This window comes from Balaenoptera acutorostrata, chromosome 9, assembly GCF_949987535.1.
Source record: "Balaenoptera acutorostrata chromosome 9, mBalAcu1.1, whole genome shotgun sequence".
Taxonomy (NCBI): Eukaryota; Metazoa; Chordata; class Mammalia; order Artiodactyla; family Balaenopteridae; genus Balaenoptera; species Balaenoptera acutorostrata.
Genome location: NC_080072.1, coordinates 82,191,116 through 82,218,862, shown reverse-complemented (window position 1 = coordinate 82,218,862; position 27,747 = coordinate 82,191,116). Strand labels below are relative to the sequence as shown.

General features: G+C 34.7%; 1 protein-coding gene across 2 annotated transcripts in view; it reads right to left on the bottom strand.

The window, feature by feature from the left end:
• Positions 1-27,747, bottom strand: part of DYNC2H1 (dynein cytoplasmic 2 heavy chain 1) — a 367,349-nt gene that overhangs the window by 5,953 nt on the left and 333,649 nt on the right. For both annotated transcript variants that reach the window (XM_007191229.2, XM_057552950.1), the window contains 2 exons: positions 17,618-17,699; positions 4,694-4,810 (listed from right to left, as the gene is read on the bottom strand). In XM_007191229.2, coding sequence (XP_007191291.2) covers positions 4,694-4,810; positions 17,618-17,699 — 199 coding nt within the window. The remainder of the gene's footprint in view (positions 1-4,693; positions 4,811-17,617; positions 17,700-27,747) is intronic.

The window sequence follows — 27,747 nt, the reverse complement described above, 5'->3', positions numbered from 1 at the left end:
CATTCATAATTCTAATTTTGTTAACTGGCAAAGTACATTACATTTATAATAGAAACAATGGTAAACCTCCCCCTCCCCTCAATAAAAGCCTTAGAATTTGTTGTTCATATCCTTTGTTAAGTATTACCACATATTAAAAAATCTCAAAGTTCTTCAGTCTTCTGCAACCTAAAATGCTCTTTAAAAAAATGTAGGTGCTATGTACCTCCTAGCAATGCTGTGCAAATGTCTGAGTTGTCTGGCATGTTTCTGCTGAAATAAAGCTATTCAGGACTTTTAGGTGTCAGATAATATTATCGAAATAATTTGTGGAAAAACCTTCTTCTGGCCTAAAAGGACTCAGTCACCCAAGTTCTGAACTCCATTATTTTATCTAAGCTTATCAAAGGATTCTGAACTTTCTGCAATAAAGTAGCTGTAAGAGTAAGTGGCAAAAGTAATTCTTTTTACTTGTTTATATAAATTGATGTTGATGCTTCCTTCGATTTTATGCTCGTTCCTTCCCTCTTGGTAAAAATGCGTTAAAATGCTGATGCCCCCCACCAAATTCTGTAAAACTTCTTAAAAACCACTATAGTTGCCCTAAAAAAGTGATTTCTTGAACAAAAATAGTGCTTAACTCAAGCAGAAGTTGGAGAGTTTGATAGTTTATACAGAGTCAGCAAACTTTTCTGTAAGAGGTCAGATAGTAAATATTTTATGGGCTATATGGTCTTGGATACAACTATATCCTCAACTCTAGTGTAGTAGTCTGAAAGCATCTACATGAATGGGCATAGCTGTTTTCCAAACAAAACTTTCTTTATGGACACTGGAATTTGAATTTCAGATAATTTTCACGTCATAAAATACTGGGTTGGCCAAAAAGTTCGTTCGGGGTTTTCTGTAACATCTTACCAAAAAACCGAACGAACTTTTGGGCCAACCCAGTACTATCTTTCTAAGTTTTTCATCTATTTAAAAATGTAAAAGTCATTCATGCTCCCATGACTGTGGGCTGTACAAAAACAGGCAGCGTACTGGATTTGGCCTGTGGCCTGTAGTTTTCCAAACTCTGGTTTATACTGTTAGGTTGGCTCAGTATTAGGCGTAAGATTTAAGAGAGATAATCTGGATTTGAAACTTAGTTGCTTACCTATTAACTATGTTATCTTTATCTTGGTCAAGTTACACCATCTTTTAAACTTCCATTTTCTTAGTTTACAATGGAGATGATAATTCCTATTTCAAATGTTTTTGGAAAGCCTAACTATCTTGTATTCTAAACAGTTTGTACAGTACTTGGCACATAATCAATACAAATAAACGCTCATTGCTATTGTTCGAACACTAGTGCTACTACTGGGGGACCCATAACAGATCACTCTATTTACCAGATTCACGGTTTCTTCCTCAGCAAAACAGAGAGAAAAACTACTCTACCATACTCAGAGGACTGCAATGAAAGGTAAGTGTGATTGTATTTCACCCTATGTCAAACCTCAATTCTCTCAGTGCTGGACTGCTTTTCTAAAACTACGGATCTGATCTTACAACACACGTGTTCTAAACTCTCAATGGCTTTCTATGATCATAAGATAGTCTAAACTCCTTGGCATGGCTCCATGGCTTGTCGTACTTGGTCTTAGTCTTCTTTTCTGACCACATACCCAACCACTCTTCATTTGAACCATTCCAGTACATTCCAGATATACTATACTTGCAGTTCCCAAATAACCTAAACTCTTTTCGTATCTCTATGCATTTAAATATACTTCCCCTTCTATATGGAACGCCTTGCCCCTACCATTTTTGAATTTGTCCTTGAACTTTTCTTACTTCTACTGTGACTACAGTCCTGAGAAGCTGTTTCCTCTCCCTGTGAGGTAATCTGACTTTCCCTTAACTGCTTATACAAGATAGAGCTGAGGTCTCCTTCATTTACCAAAGCACTTCATGTAAACCTCCATAATTGTACTTCTGTAACTCTGAACTGTAATAGTTTCTTTACCCGTTTGCTCCTCTACTCAACAGAAGACTCTGATGGAAGAGATTTGTTTATTTTTGTTATCCCAGGGTTCAGAATATGGTATATAGGAACTTAAGTATCTAATGATGATTGAAAGCACTTAGTATACTATAAAGCACCATATGAAATAAGTTAATTATTATACTATTATAAAAACATTTAAAAGTATTGGCATCAGGATAAATTAGACTTACCGTGTATGACGCCCTGGCTAGGTACTTCACAGACACAGGACCTTATTTATTCCTCAACATGGTCATACAGAAACATCATTATCTCCACTTTCAAATGAGGAAACTGGCTCAATGAGGTTAGGTAATTTGCCCTAAATCACCCAGCTCATAAGTTTGGGAGCTGGGAGTGGAATTTAGACTGCTGGACTCCAAAATTTCATGTTCTGAAACATTTAGCAATATACCTCATATTCTCTCCTTCTTAGCTGATCTAGGAGAGGCAGTCAAAGGAGTAAGATTATATGGGAAGAAGAGGCTCACTGTAAAGGAAGGAGGGGAAAAAAAGAGGTGGGGAAGCATCTTAAATCCTTCCATTACATGCCAGGAAAAAGTGCAAAAGCCTTGGGGGAAATCTCTTTTATAAAAATAATAAATTCATATTATCTTTGAGCCATCTCTTTTATTGGCTAAATATTCCACTTCATTTTACCTCTCTTTGCATGAGATATTTTTCAAATTAAATTATTTTTAGCTTTCTATTCCAATCCTGATTTTTTAAAGTGTGGTAAATAAAACTGGATAGAAATCATACTCAAAGTAAAATACTGTGGAGGGATAAATTCCAAGTCTTATAATGTTATGTTGCTTTTCATACAACCCAGTTAACAGATTGGCTTCTGTTCATAACAACATTGCATTCCTGATTTGCATTCAGTTTGTGGTCAATTATGTGGGTATTGCTCTAGGTCACTCTCTTTTGCATTTATGCCTACTCATTCTCCATGCTCTATTTTTATTGCTGGGGTTTCTCCTTAAGTGAATCAGTTTATACATGTCCTACCTTTTTTTCCCCCATCAAGGTCATTATATGGCTTTTAATTTTGTTTGCCAGAGAATTAACACTTCACATAATTTGGATTCATTTGAATTCATCTCTGTCATCATATACAACTTTATATATTATGGTTATAACCCCCAGCAAATTTTAACCTTAACTTTTGTATAGAACTTTCGATCTGGTCCACACACCTAATGTGTGTAATCCATAATTAACCAACTTTTTGACATACAAATTTCTTACATGAATCAATAGCCAGAGAGAAATAAAATAAAGATGATTTCAACTTCTTCTCCCTTCTCTGTCACTCTATTACTACAGAAAATGAAGCTTATATGGGGGGTGGAAATGGCGAGTTTCACAGAAATGTATGTTCCTTTAGGTCAGAGGATGCTCTTATAGCTCTCTGAGCAATAACTGTTAATTATAGCTTTATTAGTTTTTATTTTAAAATAAATATTCTGATGCTTTGGATTTTTTTATTTTACAAAAAGAATTATAATAATTGGAAAATTCAATGAAGTATTTCACAACTAGAAACTCATTTTTCTTGTAGTAAGCAGTATATGAAATAGTTTGTTGGTGATTAGATACAGAATCAAAACTTTAAAGTTTATTCACATGTATTCTTACTTACATTTAGTAAAAGTTATGTGTTTCATCTACAACTACCTCTTATTTTAAAGGCAAATATCCCTCAAGTTCCATTGTTGAAAGTTCTTTCAAAAATTGAAGGTTTTGGACTTCCCTGATGGTGCAGTGGTTAAGAATCCACCTGCCAATGCAGGGGACACGGGTTCGAGCCCTGGTCTGGGAAGATTCCACGTGCCGTGGTGCAACTAAGCCCGTGCGCCACAACCACTGAGCCTGCACTCTAGAGCCCACAAGCCACAACTACTGAGCCCATGTGCCAGAACTACTGAAGCCCGCGTGCCTAGGGCCCGTGCTCCACAACAAGAAAAGCCACCACAATGAGAAGCCTGTGCACTGCAATGAAGAGTAGCCTCTGCTCGACGCAACTAGAGAAAAGCCCGTGTGCAGCAACGAAGACCTAATGCAGCCAAAAATAAATAAATACATTTATTTAAAAAAAAATTGAAGGTTTTAAAAGGGAAGAAGTTAACCGAATAAGCCTTTGTCAAGATAGTTTTCTTCATCTGCCAATCAGCAGCATAGTGACATGGTATTAGATGTGTATTAACATCTTGATGCTTTTGATTTCTGCATGCCAAGCTACAGGGAAGCCATTTAACTTATGTGAACACACATTTCCTCATTTGAAAATAGGACTAATAATATCTACCTTGCAGGGCTACTCAGAAAAGTAGGTAAGGTAAAGTATATAAAACATTTAGCACACTGCTGAAAATAATAGGAACACAATATGTGGTAGTTCAGATTACCATTTAAGGCTTTTTTTCTTATTAGACTATAACTTATTTAGAAATTAAACACTATAATGTTATTCTTTCCATAACAAAATGAAGCTTTTTAAATGTCCTGTACATCTTAAAAATTATAAAGGACACAATATTTTGACTGTAAATTTGTTCAAATGCAGGTGAGATTAGAAAGTGAATGAAAAATTCATAGGCCAATTATATCTTATTGAAAAGATAAAATCTAAAAATGAATTGATTAAATTAAAACTTGTTCCTGTTAAAAATGTATTACCTGTGGAATCCAGCCCATAAAACAAGGGAGAACTGATGACACACTAGGAGAATCATGCTGATTTTCAGAAAGTCGATTTCCATCAAAACTGCATCCTTCCAGTAATAAGCCACTGATCTGTCATAGAAACATATAAACCATTAAAATATGCATTAAAGGCTGAAACGGCAGGAGTTACTATAGTATATCTTCAGAAGAAAGGCAACAATTTCCATTGTGACTATTCATTCCAAACAATGTGAAAACAAAGATCATGGTATTTTGTTTGAGAATAATGAAGGTGAAGACCTGAACCAATGTTCACTGTGAGCTTCCTTTAGGCTGAATCCTCAATTTTAGCAAATATTTTGGAAAAAAAGACTTAACAAATGTCCTCAGTTATATAATTGCATATGCCTTGGCTTTAGATTAATAGACATATAATGACAAAAGCCAAAAAGTTACTCATTTTCCAGGAGGGGGAAAGAAAAGCATACTAGAGATAAAGAACATGTGCTCCCTGCTTCGAATTCCATCATCTTCTAAAAAATAGAACAAAATTCGGAAAGGTTAATGAAAAAATTCTTGACATGTCATGCAGAGCTGAAAGAAGAATAAAAAAGGAGAAAGAGTTAATCTCTTACTCTAAATTAACCTTAGTGTAAATTTAAAAATTATGAAAATAAAAATATAATTATTTTGGTAATATTACTTTCATATTTCTTCTTTAAAAGTGTTCATTCTTTTCATTTCTGTAGTGTTAATCTACCCTGAGTTTATCTAAAGGCAACAAACGTAGAGTCTGCATTTTGCATTCAGACCCCCATCTATAGTCTCACAATTTATACTTGATAGAAAGTGTAAACAATCTTATAAATACTGTATAGTACCCTTTAAGTTAACATATTATAGAATTTTAGAGTCAAGGGAACACTTTAAGTTGGAAGTGTTGAAATCATTTTCAGTTATAACTAGAGAATGGTTTAGGGACGAGGAGGTACTAGTAGAGTATGCCTTAACAAATAGTTCTGATTAGCTAAATTTATAGTAGGGTTCTTTACCACGAAAAGATAAGCAACTTGTTTGTCAGTGAAAGAGCTGGGATAAAAATAGAATTATTGAATTCCTAAGTTCAATATTCTTTCAACTATACCACTAATGTGATGTTATACAGGCCACTTCGGGGTTGCTGAAGTATTGCCTTGAAGAAATGTAAATTAAAATTTAAAGAGTACTTGCTAATTTCAGTGCTAGAAAATCTCTGCAAGATAATTCTTCTAAGGCCTTTTCTAGAAATTTCATTGAGTTTTGCGCTCAATTGGTCTTTACAGAAATTTGTAAAAGTAGTCCCCACTGATAGTGTCACAACTTGACTATGTAATATGCATATACAGATATAAACTCATTATTTTCCTCTTCTAATCAAGGGGTAGGAGGGGTGAGAAATACTATTCTCTGGAGCCTATTTCAGTAATTGGCACTACTGACCATGTAGTTGTTTAATCAGACACCTGGGAGACATTCTTGGTTCCTTCTCCTGAACTTCCCACATGCCATCAACTATCAAGTCCAGCCATTTCCAATAAAATCTTCTAAATCTGTCCTTTTCTCTCTACACCCTCTATCATTCCCCTACTTTGGAATCTAAAGTAAAAAAAATGAAAACATAAGAACTTCAAAAAGCGATACCCTGTTGTTTATATAATAAAATGATAATATATCAGGGATTGGAGTAGTATCAACAAATGGTACCCTTGTTCCATCTGGAATTCTGCATCAATGGAAGGTGAAAAAGCAGGTAGGCCCAAAACATTACCTTTATTACTGAAAAAGATAGTTTGGAGGATATAACAGGTCTCCAGGCAAATGGATTTGCTAATATCAATACTAAACACAAGAATTTGGAAGGCTTAACTTCTAGTTATGACAGTACTAAGCTAAGGAGCCAGCTGCACCAGGTGCAGAGACTGCCTTGAAGGGGCAGAGCAGAATGTGTACACCCAAAAGAAAAGCATAGGAAGGCACAGTATTCAGCCCTGGGTTTCTGACTCAAACTCACAGTCAGATAAAGTGACACCTTTCCTGGAAAGGAAGGAGTCAGGTAGAAGGCAGAGAGTGTCTAGGAGTATGAACATTAGTAAATATTCCTCCACGTAGAAAAAAACAACAGGAGCAGGAAATAAGAAATCCCCTCTAACATTATATTTAAAATACTTGGAAAATTGCCTGATATACAGCAAGTGCTCAATAAGTATTAGCTATTACTGTTCATTTAATCTAATCCATATTCAAATTTCTAGACATTTAGAATTATTTCATATAGTGTATCCATTTAAATAAGGCAAAATAAGGTTTGAATGAATTATTTAAATAAGTTCCATCAAAAAACTTTTGCCTATATTTAATTTTGCAAAATATTTCCCAAATTTGTCCTAGATAACTGAGTCTATCCATCACTTCATTTATACATCAAAGAGCTAGGTGATGTGTTAGAGCATGCTTTCTAATTTGATCAATACTGTACTTCCACTCTCTTTTTCACCCCCTTTAAATGCTAAGCCATATTAAAATGCTATTTATACTTACATATATACTTGTGGGGCAAACTTCATATTTTTCTATTAAAAGTTTGTTAGAAGTCTATTTTAGTCATTAGTACCTTATTGTGCATGACACATATCCCTTGGATGCAAAGAAATAATTACTGAGATCAGAGCTCATTTGTTTACATTATTTTATTTTTTCAAGTAGACATTTTTTGAATTCCAGTATTTTCTTTATTTCCACAAGAGAGACATTTGAAAATATTAACTATATCAACATCTGATCTCTCTTTTTTTTTACTTTAATCTTTTTTTTTAATTGAAGTATAGTTGATTTACAATATTGTGCTAATTTCAGGTGTACAGCAAAGTAATTCAGCTATACATACATATATATCTATTTTTTTCAGATTCTTTCCCCTTATAGGTTATTACAAAATATTGAGTATAGCTCCCTGTGCTATACAGTAGGTCCTTGTTGGTCATCTATTTTATATATAGTAGTGTGTATATGTTAATCCCAAACTCCTAATTTATCCCTGTCTCCCTCTTTCCCCTTTGGTAACCATAGGGGTTATGTCTGTTTACATTATTTTAAAAGAACTGCATCATTGAGACTGCCTCTTGACATCTGTACAAATATACTATTTGAGTTGAAAGCAAATAATTAAGTGAAAGGCATCTAAATGTGCATCTCTTGCTGTAATACCATTTCCTCTAACTATTCTTGTTTTGCTTATAAATGCATAGCTTTCAATTTAACAGAATAGGAACAGCATAAAATCATTAAAACAAAAGGAAAATAATCTCTACTTGAATGTTATTCACACTTGAACCTCTGATTAAAACATCTGAAACAGAGGGGCAGTTGCAAAAGTAAGAAAATTAAAAAACAAAACAACAATGACAACAAAAACTCCAAAAAACCCCCTCACACACATTTCGTTTTGTTTATAGTTTCAAAACCATTTATTAAGGGGTAGTGTGTATCAGGCCAACCACAAATGCATAAATATATTCCAAATAACTAACTACCATGACCCCAACCTATTTTGAAAAGGCTATTTATAACATCGATCAATTCTTTGAGGTGAGACTCAAAAAAGGTTAGCAACAGTAACAGTCGTGACTTTGTTCACTAAAAACAGGATTAAAGTCATTAATTTATTTCATATACAATGCTGAATTTCTTGAACACTTCTGATTTTAACTTGAATTTAACTTGGATTTAATGGTGAATTAAATGTTTGCTTTGCACAGCAAAGGAAACCATCACATAATGAAAAGATAAGCTATGGAATGAGAGAAAATATTTGCAAACAATGTACCAACAAGGGGTTAATATCCAAAATATACAAAGAGCTCACACAACTCAATATTGAAAAAACAAACTACCCAGTCAAAAAATGGGCAGAAGACTTAAATAGACATTTCTCCAAAGATGACTCCCAGATGGCCAACAGGCACACGAAAAGATACTCAATATCACTAATTTTAGAGAAATGTAAGTCAAAACTATAATGAGGTATCACCTCACACCTGTCGGAATGGCTGTCATAAAAATGTCTACAAATAATAAATGCTGGAGAGGTTGTGGAGAAAAGGGAACCCTCTTATACTGTTGGTGGGAATGTAAATTGGTGCAACCACTGTGAAGAATGGGAGATTCCTTAAAAACTAAATATAGAGTGACCATATGATCCAGCAATCTCACTCCTGGGCATATATATGGAAAAGATGAAAACTTTAATTTGAAAAGATACATGCACCCCAATGTTCATGACAGAACTATATAGTCAAGATATGGAAACAACCCAAGTACCCATCAACAGATGACTGACTTAAGAAGATGTGGTATACATATACAATGGAATATTACTCAGCCATATAAAGAATGAAATACTGTGATATGCAGCAAGATGGATGGACCTAAAGAATATACTAAATGAAATAAGTCAGACAGAAAAACAAATATTATGATATCACATATATGGAATCTAAAAAATAATACAAATGAATCTGTATATAAAACAAACACTCATAGACACAGAAAACAAACTTATGCCTAAATAAACATCTCTCCAAAGAAGACATACAGATGGCCAAGAGGCACATGAAAGGCTGTTCAGCATCACTAATTAGAGAAATGCAAATCAAAACTACAATGAGGTATCACCTCACACTAGTTAGAATGGGCATCATCAGACAATCTACAAACAACAAATGCTGGAGAGGGTGTGGAGAAAAGGGAACCCTCTTGCACTGTTGGTGGGAATGTAAATTGATACATCCACTATGGAGAACAGTATGGAGGTTCCTTAAAAAACTAAAAATAGAATTACCATATGACCCAGCAATCCCACTACTGGGCATATACCCAGAGAAAACCATAATTCAAAAAGATACATGCACCCCAATGTTCATTGCAGCACTATTTACGATAGCCAGGTCATGGAAGCAACCTAAATGCCCATCGACAGATGAATGGATAAAGAAGATGTGGTACACATATACAATGGAATATTACTCAGCCATAAAAAGGAATGAAATTGGGTCATTTGTAGAGACGTGGATGGACATAGAGACCGTCATACAGAGTGAAGTAAGTCAGAAAGAGAAAAACAAATATCGTATATTAAAGCATATATGTGGAATCTAGAAAAATGGTACAGGTGAACCAGTTTGCAGGGCAGAAATAGAGACACAGATGTAGAGAACAAACGTATGGACACCAAGGGGGGAAAGTTGGGGGGGGCGTGGTGGTGGGATGAACTGGGAGATTGGGATTGACATATATACACTAATATGTATAAAATAGATAACTAATAAGAACATGCTGTATAAAAAATAAATTAAAAAAAAAGAAAACAAACTTATGCTTACCAAAGGGGAAAGAGAGGTGGAGATAAAGCAGGCATATAAGATTAACAGATACAAACTACTATACATAAAATAGATAAGCAACAAGGATTTACTCTATAGCACAGTGAACTATATTCACTAATATCCTTAATGGAAAATAATCTGAAAAAATATATATATATAACTGAATCACTGTGCTGTATACCTGAAGCTAACACAAAATTGTAACTCAACTATACTTCAATTTAAAAAATTATATTTATTGTTATTAGTCATATATTTGAAATTATTTTCAGTATATTTAATATATAGTTTTCCTCTTTATTTCTTTTTGTTTAATTTTTCTCCTTTTCTGCTAATGGATTGCATATCTATTTTTAAGCTTTTAACCATATCTTTTGAATACTAACTGTGACATTTTCTAATGAATTCTTAGTTATTCAGTACTTCTGATCATGACATGGATTTTATTTTAGCATGTTATTTGTAATCTAATTATTACTGTTTAGAGTTTTAGTTTTAGTTTAAACATAATAAAAAGTTATATTTTACAGTCAATACTTAATTTTAATTACATGCTAAAATTAAATTATTTTGTAATTTTGGGGCTCACTATTATTTTTGGTATATATTGTTTTCTCTATGGCTTTTCTCTTTCATGTTTTAATACTTCTTTGAGGTTCTGAGAGTGGTAAGCCCTTGTGGTGTTTGGGTTTCTGGAAATATCTTTTTATTGCTTTCATTACTGAATGATATTTTAGATGGGAATAAAATTTGAGGTTAACAATTACTTTTCCTCATCAATTTGAATATATTACTCACTCCATTGCCTTTTGGCATCTAGTGAGCTGATGAGTAATCTATTTGATGTTACTTTTTTGTATTTTTTTTGGTTGGAACTCTAACTTTTCTATCTGGTAGCTTTTAAGATTTTTTCACTTTAACCCTGATATTGTATAGTTTCATTATAGTGTAACGAGGTGTGAACTTGAATATACTTCTAGTTAATTTTTTTGGTACTTTGCATGTTCATTTCACCTGAGAACTCATCATTTTCCAAATCTGGAAAATCCCTGCAACTAATTTTTCAAATTTTGCTTCTCTGCCATTCTGTCTGTTCTATAGTAGAAATCCTTTTACAAGTAGGATAGAATGCCTTAAACTATCCTCTATGTCTGATAATATCTCTTTCATATTTTTAGCACTTTACATTTGTGATCAGTTCTGAGTTAATTCCTTAGCACTAACTTCCAATATGTCTTTTTCAATTGTATCTAATGTAGAGTATATTTAATCTATCAATATTTCATTTAAAGATTATATTTTTTCATCTCCAAGACTACTGAGTGGTTTTCACATCCACCTACATATAACTGTATTATTTCTGCCTGTTTGTATTCTGTAAGTTCTGATAATTTTTTTAGTGAAAGTTATTCTTTCTTACAACTGTTTAAGGAAACTAAAATAAACATTTTAACATTTTTTATCAGATTTTCCCAAAAGTAATAATAAATGAAATGACCAGATGTTGACTGACCTAATGATTTTGCTCATTCTCTTTTCTAGGATTAGATTTTTTCCCCATTTATTTTGGATTTTGGTTTCTAGGTTCATCTTGAGGGGTATTTTATTTTTCTCCCACATACCTCTAGAGTGACCTTTCCAAATCTACATAGCTATAAAATTTACAATGCCAGTTTGAAGGTTCTATTCTGCAGGCGTTGGGGACATTGCAGTTCTAAGCTATTGATCTGGTGGTTAGTGTGGCTCAATATCTAATATTAAGTCTATGCCTTTATCTTTCAGCCTCCTTAGGCCTATAACTTTATTCAGTGTCCTTTTATTGGAGAGCTGGAGAGCCTAACCTCAGTCCTGGATTTAAGCAATGACCCCTGTTTCAGTCTCCATTTCACATACAGCACCACTAATTCCTTTCACTCTGCTGGGGCCATACTGTTCATTGCTTCCTACTTCTGGACTTGGAGCTCAAGACCTGTACTTTCAGACTTAGTCACAATTTTACTTTGTCCTGCTTCTGATGCAATGAAATATTGATCTTGTATTTGAAGCCAGACTATGTTTGTGGTTTCCTCTTTTTATATTTTTTCTATCATTATATATCTATCTGGAGCAGAGAGGATGAATCATTAGCTCTATGGGCCATCTTCACCTGAAGTTCTCAACTGTTTAAAATCAGAATACATTATACAATATAATATATAAAGGGAGGAAAGAAAAATGGGTAGACAAATATCTAGGGGGATATACTAAGTATATCTCTTAGAATGAAAGAAAAATAAAGTTTGTACTGAATGTGTTAGGTCCATTTAATTATAAAAAGAAGTTTTGAGGAAAAAATGTCCTAAAATATTAAAATTAATCTGCATAATGGTTTCATGGGTCTGTTTGCTTATTAAAAAATTCATAAAGTTGTATTCTTAAGATTTGTGCAACTTACTGTATGATATTATACTTCACTATAAAACTTTACCAAAAATAAGATACAGAGGTCAACATGAGGAGGCTCTACACATAAGCCAAAGACTAGGGACACTGCACATGAAAAAGAATAATAAATGCAATTTACAGAAGCACATTAAATATATAAGAAGTTCACACTGATACTTAAAAACAAAGAAGAAATGTTATTGAACACTGTGGGAAACAGTGTATCAACAGCATATTCTGAATATCCTTAGTTTAAATTTTTTTAATAAAGCATTTATCCTTTATTTCTATATAAAATTCCATGGTATCTAGGTAACCACACAGACCTAGTTGATTAGGCTTCTTTGAAGAAAATTTCAGCTAATAAATGCAAAAGGAATAACAGATTTAGAAAAATTTGTTTCGTCGTCTACAACTAACTTCCATTTTATAAAAAAACGAGGGACAGAAGAACAGAAGTTACATAATAACACAAGGAAGCCAAGACATGAATATCAACTGTAGATCATTCTATAAGAGAAGTAACCTTGATTCTGTAACAAACAGTGGTATGAAATAATAAGAGGAACCCCATCTAGATGTGAAAAGACATAAAGTACATAATAACCAAACACAGTGTCTGGACCTTGACTCTCATTTGAACAAACTATTGGAAAAGAGTTTTTTTTTGAGACAGTGGTAAATATTGTTATGAACTGAGTGTTAAATGATGCCAAGGAATTATTGTTAATTTTTGTATGTGTGATAATATATTGTGTTTATTTAAGAAAAATTTTTTTTGAGAAATGAAGGAGTAAAACAAAACAATGCCTGGAATTGCTTCAGCAAAGACAATCAAAAAGAGAAAAAGAAGGAATGTTTCTAAATTTTGAAAACTTTGCATATGGAGATTCATTTTACTATTCTCTCTCCTTCTGTATCTGTTTGAAATTGTTTAATAAGGAAAAATACTATAAAAAATTGGAAAAAAACTTGAAGATCAGAGAATATTTAAATTTTCTCTAGGGAATTACCTTCTCTGTCTAGAGCTACTTCCCAATACAGTAGCCATGGCCACATGTGCTATTGATCATTGAGATGTTACTAGTCTGAATTGAGATGTGCCATGAATATGGAATATATGATGGATTTCAAGGACTTTATACAATAAAAAGGAAAGTAAAATATCCCATTCATAATTTTAAAATAGTTATTATATGTTGAAGCAACAATATTTTGTATATATTAGGTTAAATAAAAAAATATTAAAATTATTTGTATCTGTTTCTTTTACTTTTTTTAATGTAACTACTAGAAAATATAAAATTACATATGTGGCTTGATACAGGTTGAAGAAAGGAAAGCGTGCTAGGGAAAGAAATACAAACAGGTTTCTTCGAAGTTTTTGAAAGCTGGGGAAGGACTAGAACAGTTGATGGAACTTAGTACATAATCCCAGCACACTGACTTTTTTTCAGTACAGTGTCAAGTAAAGTCAGAATGTTTCGTAGCAGAAAGACTTTCAAAACAGGAAATTTGAGCCAGTTTTCAGCCTCCTGCTATATTTGGAGAGCATGAGAAGATAGCATTAAATTGGAAAGGCTACCTAAACAGTATAGTCAACTAAGAATTAAACGTCCTTTAAACTGGTGGAAACATAGTAAGACACTCAAAGCATTTAATGCTACAAGAATATCAAATAGATTTAAAACCCCTGGTTGCTGTAGTCACTTAAGTTCTTAAGAAAAATCATTTTTTGTTGAATTGGTTTTATATCGTACTAGTTTGCACATACCAACTCATTTTAGAGATTGACTTTTAGAGAAAATTATATTACTAAGCACTCTTATAGTTCCCCCATGATTTAAAAACAATCTCTACTTTATAATGACTATATAAGCGTATTCACATTAAGTGCTCAGTTTTAAAAATGAAAACTATCAGAAATATATGTCTTAAAAATGAACTATTTAAGGATTTTTTTTTTTTATGGTAGATTGTCCACTGCTGGACTGATAAGCTACTTACACTCATTTGGGGAGGATGCGTCTAAAGCTCATAACTCCCAATTCTGATGAGCCCATTCTCCTCATGAACCCTCACATGTCTAAATGTCTAATTTCTTCATTGTTTTAACTTCTATTTCCTGGTAAGCTTTACAGGGAAGGGAACTGAAATATGAATAGCATAATAACCACTTGGTACATGGGCAGACTCTAGCTTGGCATGAAGCAGCCGAAATGAACTGGCAAGCATAAGTGGCTATAGGACTCTACCAGGTCCCAAAGAAGCAGCAGCTTTCAGGTATCCTAGGGAATTGTGCATTATTAACAAGACTAAAATGTTTTTAATAAGCCTGATTTGCCAAGGTAAAAGACTCGTTTTTGCCTTTTGTGTTTGGCAGCATCAGCAGTCAAGGAGGGAGCTGGAAGCTACCCAGATTTGCCAGGGCAAAACTTTCACAGCCTTGGGCAAGATCTAGCACGGAAGCTGAACGGGTGCTGGATTTACACATTTTCCAGTACTAAGTTTCACAACTGCTGTTTAACAATAAATCAATAATGGTAGTGAGGAAATTTTAGAGGGCCATGTTCAGGATCTAAAAAAATCAATATACATACATGTTCTCTTAAGCTGGTCTAGGGGGTTGAGATATTGATTGGTGTGGGAACTATAGCCTTGCTTGAACATTTCACTGGTTTAATTCAGTCTAGGGTGGTAGAGATTGAAAAATATTCAAAATAAATTCTGCAGAGACAGTAAAATTCAAATAGAATTCAAATCCAAACTTCTCCTATCAAAATAATCCTTTTGCTGAAAAATTTGATTAAGAGGACCCTAAATGAATTATTTAACTTGCTGATTTTGCCAAGTGCAAACAGTGAGGGGCTTACAAAAACTTTTTATCTGATAAATATATCTGGAACTGCAGGTAAGAAATTAGGAAATGTGCTTCTATAGCTCACATGAATGAGGGACCAAAGAGAGGAAAAATTCTGTTGAATTACCTCAAATCCCATGTGTAGGGATGGCTTTTTTAACTTAAAGTTGTAAGATATAATTGTATCAAACTTATAATGTTCCTGAATATATTGACCAATGAATATTTTGGTTTTTAACAATACAGTAGCTTTCATGAATGTCAAATGACAAATGAAAGAATTCTGCTTTCCTGGATAACAGCAGAGAACTTTTATTAAAATATACTTTTGTTTCTAATTAAAAAATAAATATTGCCTAATGAAACCTAATCCAAATCAAGTTAAAAGAAATAATAAAACACACACATCGGTTTTCAGAGACCCTCGTAATAAACATGTCAAGGAAGTTGTTATTTATATCCATTGATAAAAGAGACAACAAAGGCTCAGACTGCTTCATTAATTGTTTTTAAAAGTCACATGGCTCTGTTTTGGAGAACTAAGATTAGAATCTTGCTTTATTAACTGCCAGCCTTTTTTCCCCATCTATAAAACGTAACATACATGCTTGGGGTTTTCTGGTTGTAGATAATTTTATTTCTATTTTGTAAGAACAGGAGCAAAATTGTTCTGGAAATATGAACACACCTTGACACAGAATAAAACTCATTTCCCTTGTTTTTTATATCAATATACCTAAATAATGATACTACCATATTATGTGTGTGCTTCACAGCTGCTAAGAGACCACACAACCAGGTAAACTGCATGATTCCTGGATTATACATCATGTGTTCCCTCCCTCTCCTTAACAGCTAGGCAACAGTTTATGTGCACCAATAATAGCTAAGGTAGCTCTTATGGGCTAGAGGCTAAGGTTAAAAAAAATGCAAAGGATGAAAGAGAACCTGCTAATTTCTTCAGCTTCAACGGAGAATTTTGTAGCAATCTATAGAGCCAATAGAGAAAGAAAGACCTAGCTTATTGTTAATGATCAAATTTCTGGCACACTATACCATTACAGCTGCTGTTAATAATGCCTATTATAGTGCCTCTCCTATTGTTGGCCTTCAACTCAACAATTCAACAAGGTTTTAATGGAGCGCTTATTATGTAGGAGGTATTGTTTGAGGTATTTGAGATACAACAAAACTGGAAAAAAAGTGACTATTCTCATGGGACTTACATTCCAGTAGAATAAGACAGACAACAAAACAACAAATATAATAAATAAATTATATAGTATGTTAGAAAGCAGTAGTGATATGAAAAGAAAATTGTTGGCCTGAGAACTAGAATTATATAAATAGAACTTCTGAAAAGTCAGTTGCCTAAGGTTAACTAAGTTAAAGAACTATAGTTTTACATTTATTTTAATTATATGTAATATACTGAACTAGATACTGGGTATCTGAAGATAGATAAGACAGTCTTTATCTTCAATGTCATTACAGTCTCATAAGACAGACCAACACAGATGTATAGAGATAATCATACTACAACATGCAGCATCTTATATTAGCAGTGGAAAAAAGTTAAGAGGGCAATTCTATGTGTGAGAATGGGAAAGAAGAATGGTAGAGAATGCCAATGACATGGAAGAAGGTTGGAGTTGTTGGAGGAAGGATTTCATTAGTTTTGTTATTAATATTTGAATGGTTATCTATATTATCTTTTATTGCAAGAATAATGCATTTTTAGCAGAAAAGCTAGCTAGGAAAATTTATACTGCAAAAGATGGCTTAATTTTTTTTAACATAGTTGGTTTGATTTTAACAGTGAACTAATATACTCACAAATTGTAAACTCCCTAAGGGCAAGATTTGGTCTAAATTTTTCACACATTTTATACATACTTTATTGTATAGCAAATATTTATTGACTTGAATGTTAGAACAGGTAACCTAACAGAACTTCAAGATTTATATCATTTTTTACCGAAGTTATATTTTCAAATACTATGTTATATTCCTAAGATTCTTATTTTTGCATTAGAACATGTTGTATCTTGTACAGGTTGTTTCATGTTGAATCTTAACTTACTTTGATTTTTCACACAGGTAATATAATCTGTCTCTGCTGATCTTACACTATAGAGATAGGTGACTTTGAGATTGGAGCAAAATCTCTTTATCACAGTTGGTAATTACATAATTTTTGACTCAGATAAACATCTAAAATTATTCTAATACCTTAATTTGCAGCTTTGCTTCTTGCAGTCGACCTTTCCATGAGGCCACAAATTTAAGGCTATCCACAGAGCAGACCACAGCCCTGTAAAAATAAAGCATCAAATGTCAGAAAGAGATAATTTTCAGGAATTAAAATATGATTAGCTATAGAAGATATACACACTCCTATTTATTTAAAGTTGAAATATTTATAATGTACAAGTAATCAGATATTTTAGGCTATGCACAATACCTTAGATTTCACACTAAGTTTTTAAAGTTAACTTGTTATGTCAGTCTCCTCTTCAAGATTGTGTAGGTACCTTGAGGATAGGGTCTTTTATTTTTACATCCTCCGTTTTTATCATCATCCTCAAATGCAGGTACATAATGGGGGTTCAATAAATGTTTACTAGTTGAACTGAAATATGATATTTATAATATGCTCTTGAGGTACTACCAATTGAATATCCCCCAAAGCACTAAAAAGCAACTAAGTTTTTTTCAGTATGTTTTTGGAAGTGTCTCTTTCATTGCATTCTAACTTCTTAAAAATTATAGACTATATATGATATGATATTCCAAATTTGTTTTTAAAAAGAGTTTGATCTTAACCATCAAATACTGTTTCCCACCAAGATGCCTAGTCAGCATTGTCCAACAGAATTTTCTACAGAGATAAATATACTTTCATTCAGTCCAAAATGGCAGCCACTACCCAAATGTGGCTATTGAGAACTTTAAATGTGGCTAGTGTATTGAGAAATTACATTTTTAATTTTATTTAACTTGTTTGGGGGGGGTGTTATTAAAGAATTTTAATAGCAGGTGGTGTTAGCAGTTCTTTTCTTCCTGATACAGACCAGGGTTTTTCCATCTGACTTTATACTAGGACCACTTGGATTTGGGTGGAGTGAGCAGGATGGGAAGAGGGGAGAAGTTTCAAGGGGGAAATACGCTTTTACATAAATCACATGTGAAGGGAGTTTTGAAGTCATTATTGCTATTGCTTCAGGATGATGGGGTTGTTTGTTTCTTTTGATATTAAGTTGTATGAGCTGTTTGTATATTTTGGTTATTAACTCCTTGTCAGCTGCATTATTTGCAAATATTTTCTCCATTCCTTAGGTTGTATTTTCATTTTGTTGATGGTTTCCTTTGTTGTGCAAAAGCTTTTAAGTTTTCTTAGGTCCAATTTGTTTATTTTTACTTTTATTTCTTTTGCCTTAGGAGACAGATCCAAAAACTATTGATACGAATTATGTCAAAGAGTGTTCTGCCTATGTTGTCTTCTAGGAGTTTTATGGTTTCATGTCTAACATTTAGAACTTTAATCCATTCTGGGTTTATTTTGAATATGGTGTGAGGTAATGTTCTATTCTCATTGTTTTACATGTAGATGCCCAGATTTCCCAGTGCCACTTATTGAACAGACTGTCTTTTCTCCATTGTATATTCCTGCCTCCTTTGTTGTATATTAATTGACCACAGGTGTGGGGGTTTATTTCTGGGCTCTCTAATCTGTTCCATTGATCTATGTCTGTTTTTGTGCCAGTACCATGCTGTTTTGATTACTGTAGGTTTGCAGAATAGTCTGAAGTCTAGAAGAATGATATCTCCAGCTTTGTTCTTTTTTATCAAGATTGCTTTGGCAGGGACTTCCCTGGCAGTCCAGTGGTTAAGACTCTGTGCTTCCACTGCAGGGGGCATGGGTTCAATCCCTGGTCAGGGAAGTAAGATCCTGCATACCAAGTGGCATGGCCAAAAAAAAAAAAGAAAAAGAAAAAAAAAAGAAAAAAAAGATTTCTTTGGCAATTTGGAGTCTTTTGTGGTTCCATTTCAATTTTAGGATCATTTGTTCTAGTTCCATGAAAAGTGTCATGAGTATTTTGATAGGGACTGCATTAAATTTGTAGATTGCTTTTGGTAGTATAGTCATTTTAATAAAATCCTAAGAGCAACAGGTATCTTTCTATTGTTTGGAATCTTCTTCAGTTTCCTTCATCAATGTTTTATACTTTTCAGAGCATAAGTCTTTCACCTCCTTTGTTAACTTTATTCCTAGGTATTCTTTTTGATGTGACTTTAAACATGATTTTTTTTTCTGACTTTCTCTTTTTGATAGCTCATTATTATTGTATAGAAACATAATAGATTTCTGTATATTAATCTTGTATCCTGCAACTTTGCTGAATTCATTTATTAGTTCTAATAGTTTTTGGGTGGAGACTTGAGTGTTTTCTATATATACAGTATCATGTCATCTGCAAATAGTGAAAGTTTTAACTCTTCCCTTCTAATATGGATGCTTTTTATTTCTTTCTTGTCTGATTACTGTGGCTAGGACTTCAAATAATATGTTAAATAGAAGTAGTGAGAGTGGGCATCCTTGTCTTGTTCCTGAATTTAGAAGAAGGCTTTCGTATTTTCACCACTGAGTATGATGCTGGCTATAGGTCTGTCATAAATGACCTTTACTATGTTGAGGTATGTCCCCTCTATATCCACTTTGATGAGAGTTTTTATCACTAATGGATGTTGAATTTTGTCAAATGCTTTTTCTGCATCTATTGAGATGATAATGTGATTTGTGCCTTTTCTTGTGGTAATGTGGTGTATCACATTAATTGATTTGCAAATGTTGAGCCATCCTTGTGACTCTCTAATAAATCCCATTTTATCATGGTGTATGAGCCTTTTTATATATTGTTAGATTTGGCTTGCTAATATTTTGTTAAGGATTTTTACATCCTATATTCATCAATTGGCCTGTAATTTTCTTTCTTGTAGTAGTCTTTGGTTGCTTTTGGTTATCAGAGAAATGGTGGCCTTGTAGAATGAATTTGGGAATGTTCTATCCTCTTGAATTTGGGGAATAATTTTAGAGGACAGGTATTAGTTCTTCTTTATATGTTTGGTAGAATTCCCCTGTGAAGCCACCTAGTCCTGGACTTTTGCTGGCTGGGAGTATTTTTATTACAAATTTAATTTCACTACTAGTGACTAGTCTATTGAAATTATCTATTTCTTCTTAAGTCAGTCTTGGCAGGCTGTATACTTCTAGAAATTCATCCATTTCTTCTAGGTTGTCCAATTTGTTGGCATATAACTGTTGGTAGTATTCTCCTGTGATTTTTATTTTTAATCTCTGTGGTATTGGTTGTTATTTCTCCTCTTTCATTTCTTATTTTATTTGGGTCTTCTTCGCTTTTGTTCTTGGTGAGCATGGCTAAAGGCTTATCAATTTTGTTTATCTTTTTAGAAACTCAGCTCTTGGTTTCATTAATCATTTCTATTGTTTTTTTCTTATGTCTATTTTACTTATTTCCCCTCTGATCTCTATTATTTCCTTTCCTCTGCTGACTTTGGGCTTCGCTAATTCTTCTTTTTCTAATTCTTTTAGGTGGTATGTTAGGTTGTTTATTTGAGATTTTTCTTGTTTCTTGAGGAAGGCCTGTATCAGTATCAACTCTTAGAACTGCTTTTGCTGCATCCCATAGATTTTGGAGTGTTTTGTTTCCATTTTCATTTGTCTCAAGGTATTTTCTGATTTCCTCTTTGACTTCCTCATTGACCCATTGGTTTTTTATTAGCATGTCGGTTAGTCTCTATATGTTTGTTCTTTTCCCATTTTTCTTTCTGAAGTTGACTTCTAGCTTCGTACCATTGTGGTCAGAAAAAAGATGCTTGATATAATTTCTATCCTCTTAAATTACTGATGCTTGTTCTGTGATCTAGTATGTGAGCTCTCATGAAGAATATCTCATATGTTCTTGAAAAGAATGTTTATTCTCCTGTTTTTGGATATAATGTCCTGTAGGTATCAATTATGTGCAAATGTTCTATTGTGTCATTTAAGATCTCTGTTGTCTTTTTGATTTTCTGTCTGGATGATCTGTCCATTGATGTCAGTTGGGTATTAAAGCCCCCTACTATTATTGTATTATTGTCAAGTTATCCCTTCATATCTGTTAGTATTTGCTTCATATATTTAGGTGCTCCTGTATTGGGTGCATATATATTAACGAGTGTAATATCCTCTTCTTGTATTAATCCTTTTATCATTATATAATGCCCTTCTCTGTCTTTTGTTATAGCCTTTGTTTTAACGTCTATTTTGTCTGACATCAGTTTTGCTACCCCCACTTTCTTCTTGCTTCTGTTTGCATGAAATATCTTTTTTGCACCTGTTCTCTCTCAGTTGGTGTGTATCTTTATTTATTTATTTATTTATTTATTTATTTATTTATGGCTGTGTTGGGTCTTCGTTTCTGTGCAAGGGCTTTCTCCAGTTGCGGCAAGTGGGGGCCACTCTTCATCGCGGTGCACGGGTCTCTCACTATCACAGCCTCTCGTTGCGGGGCACAGGCTCCAGACGCGCAGGCTCAGCAGTTGTGGCTCACGGGCTTAGTTGCTCCGCGGCATGTGGGATCCTCCCAGACCAGGGCTCGAACCTGTGTCCCCTGCATTGGCAGGCAGATTCTCAACCACTGCGCCACTAGGGAAGCCCTGGTGTGTATCTTTAGCCCTAAAGTGAGCTCTTACAGGCAGCATATTGAAGGGTCTTGTTTTTGTATCCAATAAGCCACTTAATTAGAGCATTAGTCCATTGACATTTAAAGTAATTATTAATAGGTATGTACATATTGCCATTTTATTACTTGTTTTCTGGTTGGTTTTGTAGCTTTTTCTGTTCACATCTTTGTTTCTTCTCTAGTGGTTTGACAATTTTCTTTAGTACTATGCTTGTGTTCCTTTCTTTTTAGTTTTTGTGTATGTATTGTAGATTTTTGATTTGTGGTTACCCTAGGTTCATGTTTATCCTTTAGCTGTTTGTTGTAGTTATAGTTGCTTTTACACTTTTTGTCTTTTAATCTATGTACTGACTTATTTAAGTGATCTTCAACATTTACTATATATTTATCTTTCCTACTGGGATTTTCCCTTTCCTATAGATTCTTACTTATTTTCCATTTAGAGATCCTTCAACAGTTCTTTTAGGGTAGGTTTAGTATTGATGAATTCTTTTAGTTTTTGCTTGTCTGAGAAATTCTTTACCTCTCTTTTTCTATTCTAAATGATAATCTTATTGGGTAGAGTATCCTAGCTTGCAGGTGTTTCCTTTTCAGGATTTTAAATATATCCTTCCTGGCCTGCAATGTTTCTGCAGAGAAATCAGTTGACAGCCTTACGGGGATTCCCTGTGTATGACTCTCTATTTTTCTCTTGCTGCCTTTAGAATTCTCTATTTTTAACTTTTGCCATTTTAATTATGATATATCTTGGTGTGGGTCTGTTTGGGTTCATCTTGTTTGAGACCCTCTGTACTTCCTGTACCTAGATATCTATTTCCTTCTTCATGTTTCTGAAGTTTTCAGACACAATTTCCTCAAATACATTTTCGCTCTCCTCTCTCTCTTCTCCTTCTGGAACCAATAAGATGTGAACGTTGGGACACAATGTTATCAGACATGTTTCTTAGATTGCTTTTTTTAAAAAAAATTTTTTTTTCCCCTGGTTCTCTGATTGGATGATTTCCATTATTCTATCTTCCAGATCACTTATGCATTCTTCTGTATCACTTAGTCTGCTATTCATTCCTTCTAATGTGTTATTTCAACTATTAAATTATTTATTTTTGACTGGGTCTTTATATTTTCTATTTCCTTGAGAACATGTTCATTTTTTAGATCAATTCTTTTTCCTAATTCAATTAACATTTTCACTACCAATGTTTCTAACTCTTTATCTGGTAAATTTTTTATTTCTCTTTCATTATTTATTTTTTCTCTTGATCTTTCAATTGAGAGTAGTTCCTCTGCCTTTTCATTTTTTTAGACTTAACTTTCTCTGCCTCTATGAATTTAGGTGAAACAGTTACCTATTGCATCTGAAAGGGGTGTTCTTATGTTTGAGTGTCTCTATGCTGACTACATATGTTCAATGCCTTTGGTGGGAGAGCTGGATTTGATGTGGATGCCAGTCATGTCTTTCCTCAGAATGTGCTGGCAGCTATCACCTTGGTAAGTGGTGGGGCTGGAGACAGAGCTGGCCTGGGGTGTGAGGCAAGGATTCTTCTCTGGTCAGTAGCCATCACTGCCCTCCCAGGGACGGGGTCTGATCCCATGTTGCTGCAGCAGAAGACCTGTGTGTCAGGCTCGAACTGGCTCCATTCCCTTTAAGTGTGTGTTTTCCCCACTCCCCACCCCAGGAATTTTGTCCCAGGAGGGGAGTGCTGAATCAAGTGAGGTTCATGTGCACACAGCAGTCCAATGTGCTGTCTGTGCAGGCATCTGTGGTTCTGCTCAGCCACAGACCATGGTCGAGTCTTTTCCTTGGTCGCAGCCGCCCCAGATCAAGGGCTGTGCTGTGGCATGGACTAAGTGGGGCCCAACCGTTTGCTAAGCTTGGGCTGAGGCACATGATGAGGTGGTTGGAGGAAAACAGGCAGCCACTAGAGCAGACCTCTCTTCCCTGCCTTGGGGGCAAGATTTCTTTGTCTCTCACAACTGATCACTATCTCCAACCTCCTCTGTGCCCCAAAGGGGAGGCAGGGCCTGTGTGGCTTTTCTGTGTATACTGGGGCAAGGTGGTGGGTTGAGCTGTGGTGTACAGTGGCTGCCCTCTGGGCTGCTTCTAGGGCACCACTTGAGTAAGTGCCAACAATGGCCACCACAGCCCATCCAGGGTCCACCCTGGGACCAAGTCACCTCTGCAACCCAAAGTCAAGTCTTTTCCTTGGTCCTGCTCACCCCAGATCCAGTGCCATACTGTGGCATGGACTAAGAGGGGCCAGAGCGTTTGCTTAGCTCAGGCTGGGGTGTATGATGAGGCAGTCATGGGAAACTCAGCAGCTGCTAGAGCAGACCTCTCTCCACCTTGCCCCAGCGGCTAGCCAGTGCACACACACTCCTCTTGAATGGAGTCCAGGATTCTCCCGGCCCTTCTATTTGTCACAGTGTTACTCCAACCACTGAGGGGGCTTATCTCCTCCATGTAGGACCCCAGGACTGGGATGCCTAGTCTGTGGCTTTACCCACGCACTCCCCAGGGCTAGGGTCTGCCCGTATAATTGCCCTTTTCCTCTGAGTCCCCTCTCTGGGGCACAGGTCCTGATTTGATTGCTTTTCTTTCCTTCCTACCTGATTACATGTGTATTTTTCTTACAGCTATGGTTTTAAAAGAGTCCTTCTACCAGTTCCAGTTAGTTTTCAGTGAGAAATGCTCCTCCTGTAGATGTATTTTTGATGTGTTCAGGGAGAAGATGAGGGTCACATCCTCTTACTCAACCATCTAGTCTCCTTAACCCATTTTAACTTTAAATCATTTAAAAATTTTTTTTTTACATCTTTATTGGAGTACAATTGTGTTACAATGTTGTGTTAGTTGCTGCTGTATAACAAAGTGAATCAGCTATATGTATACATATATCCTCATATCCCCTCCCTCTTGCATCTCCCTCCCACCCTCCCTATCCCATCCCTCTAGGTGGTCACAAAGCAAGGAGCTGATCTCCCTGTGCTATGAGGCTGCTTCCCACTAGCTATCTATTTTAAATTTGGTAGTGTATATATGTCCATGCCACTCTTTCACTTCATCCCAGCTTACCCTTCCCCATCCCTGTGTCCTCAAGTCCATTCTCTACGTCTGTGAATTTATTTTAGTCCTGCCCCTAGGTTCTTCAGAACTATTTTTTTTTTTTAGATTCCATATATATGTGCTAGCATATGGTATTTGTTTTTCTCTTTCTGACTTACTTCATTCTGTATGACAGTCTCTAGGTCCATCAACCTTACTACAAACAACTCAGTTTCGTTCCTTTTTATGGCTGAGTAATATTCCATTGTATATATGTACCACATCTTCTTTATCCATTCATCTGTTGATGGATACTTAGGTTGCTTCCATGTCCTGGCTATTGTAAATACAGCTGCAATGAAAAGTGTGGTACATGACTCTTTTTGAATTATGGTTTCCTCAGGGTATATGCCCAGTAGTGGAATTGCTGGGTTGTATGGTAGTTCTATTTTTAGTTTTTAAGGAACCTCCATACGGTTCTCCATAGTGGCTGCAACAATTTACATTCCCACCAAAGTGCAAGAGGGTTCCCTTTTCTCCACACCTTCTCCTGTATTTATTGTTTGTAGATTTTTTGATGATGGCCATTCTGACTGGTGTGAGGTGATACCTCATTGTAGTTTTGATTTGCATTTCCCTAATGATTAGTGATGTTGAGCATCCTTACATGTGTTTGTTGGCAATCTGTATATCTTCTCTGGAGAAATGTCTATTTAGGTCTTCTGCCCATTTTGGATTGGGTTTTTTTTTTTTTTTTGATATTGAGCTGCATGAGTTGCTTGTATATTTTGGAGATTAATCCTTTGTTAGTAGCTACGTTTGCAAATATTTTCTCCCATTTTGAGCATTGTCTTTTCATCTTGTTTATGGTTTCCTTTACTGTTCAAAAGCTTTGAAGTTTCATTAGGTTCCATTTGTTTATTTTTGTTTTTATTTCCACTTCTCTAGGAGGTGGGTCAAAAAGGATCTTGCTGTGATTTATGTCATAGAGTGTTCTGCCTATGTTTTCTTCTAAGAGTTTTATAGTGTCTGGCCTTACATTTAGGTCTTTAATCCATCTGAGTTTATTTTTGTGTATGGTATTAGGGAGTGTTCTAATTTCATTTTTTACATGTAACTGTCCAGTTTTCCCAGCACCACTTATTGAAGAGACTGTCTTTGTTCCATTGTATATTCTTGCCTCCTTTATCAAAGATAAGGTGACCATATGCATGGGTTTATCTCTGGGCTTTTTATCCTGTTCCATTGATCTATATGTCTGTTTTTGTGCCAGTACCATACTGTCTTGATTACTGTAGCTTTGTAGTATAGTCTGAGGTCAGGGAGCCTAATTCCTCCAGCTCTGTTTTTCTTTCTCAAGATTGCTTTGGCTATTCAGGGTCTTTTGTGTTTCCATACTAATTGTGAAAGTTTTTGTTCTAGTTCTGTGAAAAATGCCATTGGTAGTTTGATAGGGATTGCACTGAATCTGTAGATTGCTCTGGGTAGTATAGTCATTTTCACAATGTTGATTCTTCCAATCCAAGAATATGGTATATCTCTCCATCTATTTGTATCATCTTTAATTTCTTTCATCAGTGTCTTATAGTTTTCTGCATACAGGTCTTTTGTCTCCTTAGGTAGGTTTATTCCTAGGTATTTTATTCTTTTTGTTGCAATGGTAAATGGGAATGTTTCCTTAATTTCTCTTTCAGATTTTTCATCATTAGTGTATAGGAATGAAAGAGATTCCTGTGCATTAATTTTGTATCCTGCTACTTTACCAAAGTCATTGATTAGCTGTAGTAGTTTTCTGGTGGCATCTTTAGGATTCTCTATGTATAGTATCATGTCATCTGCAAACAGTGAAGGAAATGATAGCAAAGATCAATAAAACTAAAAGCTGGTTCTTTGAGAAGATAAACAAAATTGATAAACATTAGCCAGACTCGTCAAGAAAAAAAGGGAGAAGACTCAAATGAATAGAATTAGAAATGAAAAAGAAGTAACAACTGACACTGCAGAAATACAAAGGAGAGATTATTACAAGAAACCATATGCTAATAAAATGGACAACTGGAAGAAATGGACAAATTCTTAGAAAAGCACACCTTCTGAGACTGAACCAGGAAGAAATAGAAAATATAAATGGACCAATCACAAGCACTGAAATGGAAAATGATTAAAAATCTTCCAGCAAACAAAAGTCCAGGACCAGATGGCTTTACAGGTGAATACTATCCTTCTCAAACTCTTCCAAAATATAGCAAAGGGAGGAATACTCCTAAACTCATTCTATGAGGCCACCATAACCCTGATACCAAAACCAGACAAAGATGTCACAAAAAAAGAAAACTACAGGCCAATAACACTGGTAAACATAGATGCCAAATCCCTCACCAAAATACTAGCAAACAGAATCCAGCAACACAGTAAAAGGATCATACACCATGCTTAAGTGGGGTTTATCCCAGGAATGCAAGGATTCTTCAATATACGTAAATCAATCAATGTGATACACCATATTAACAAATTGAAGGAGAAAAACCATATGATCATCTCAATAGATGCAGAAAAAGCTTTTGACAAAATTC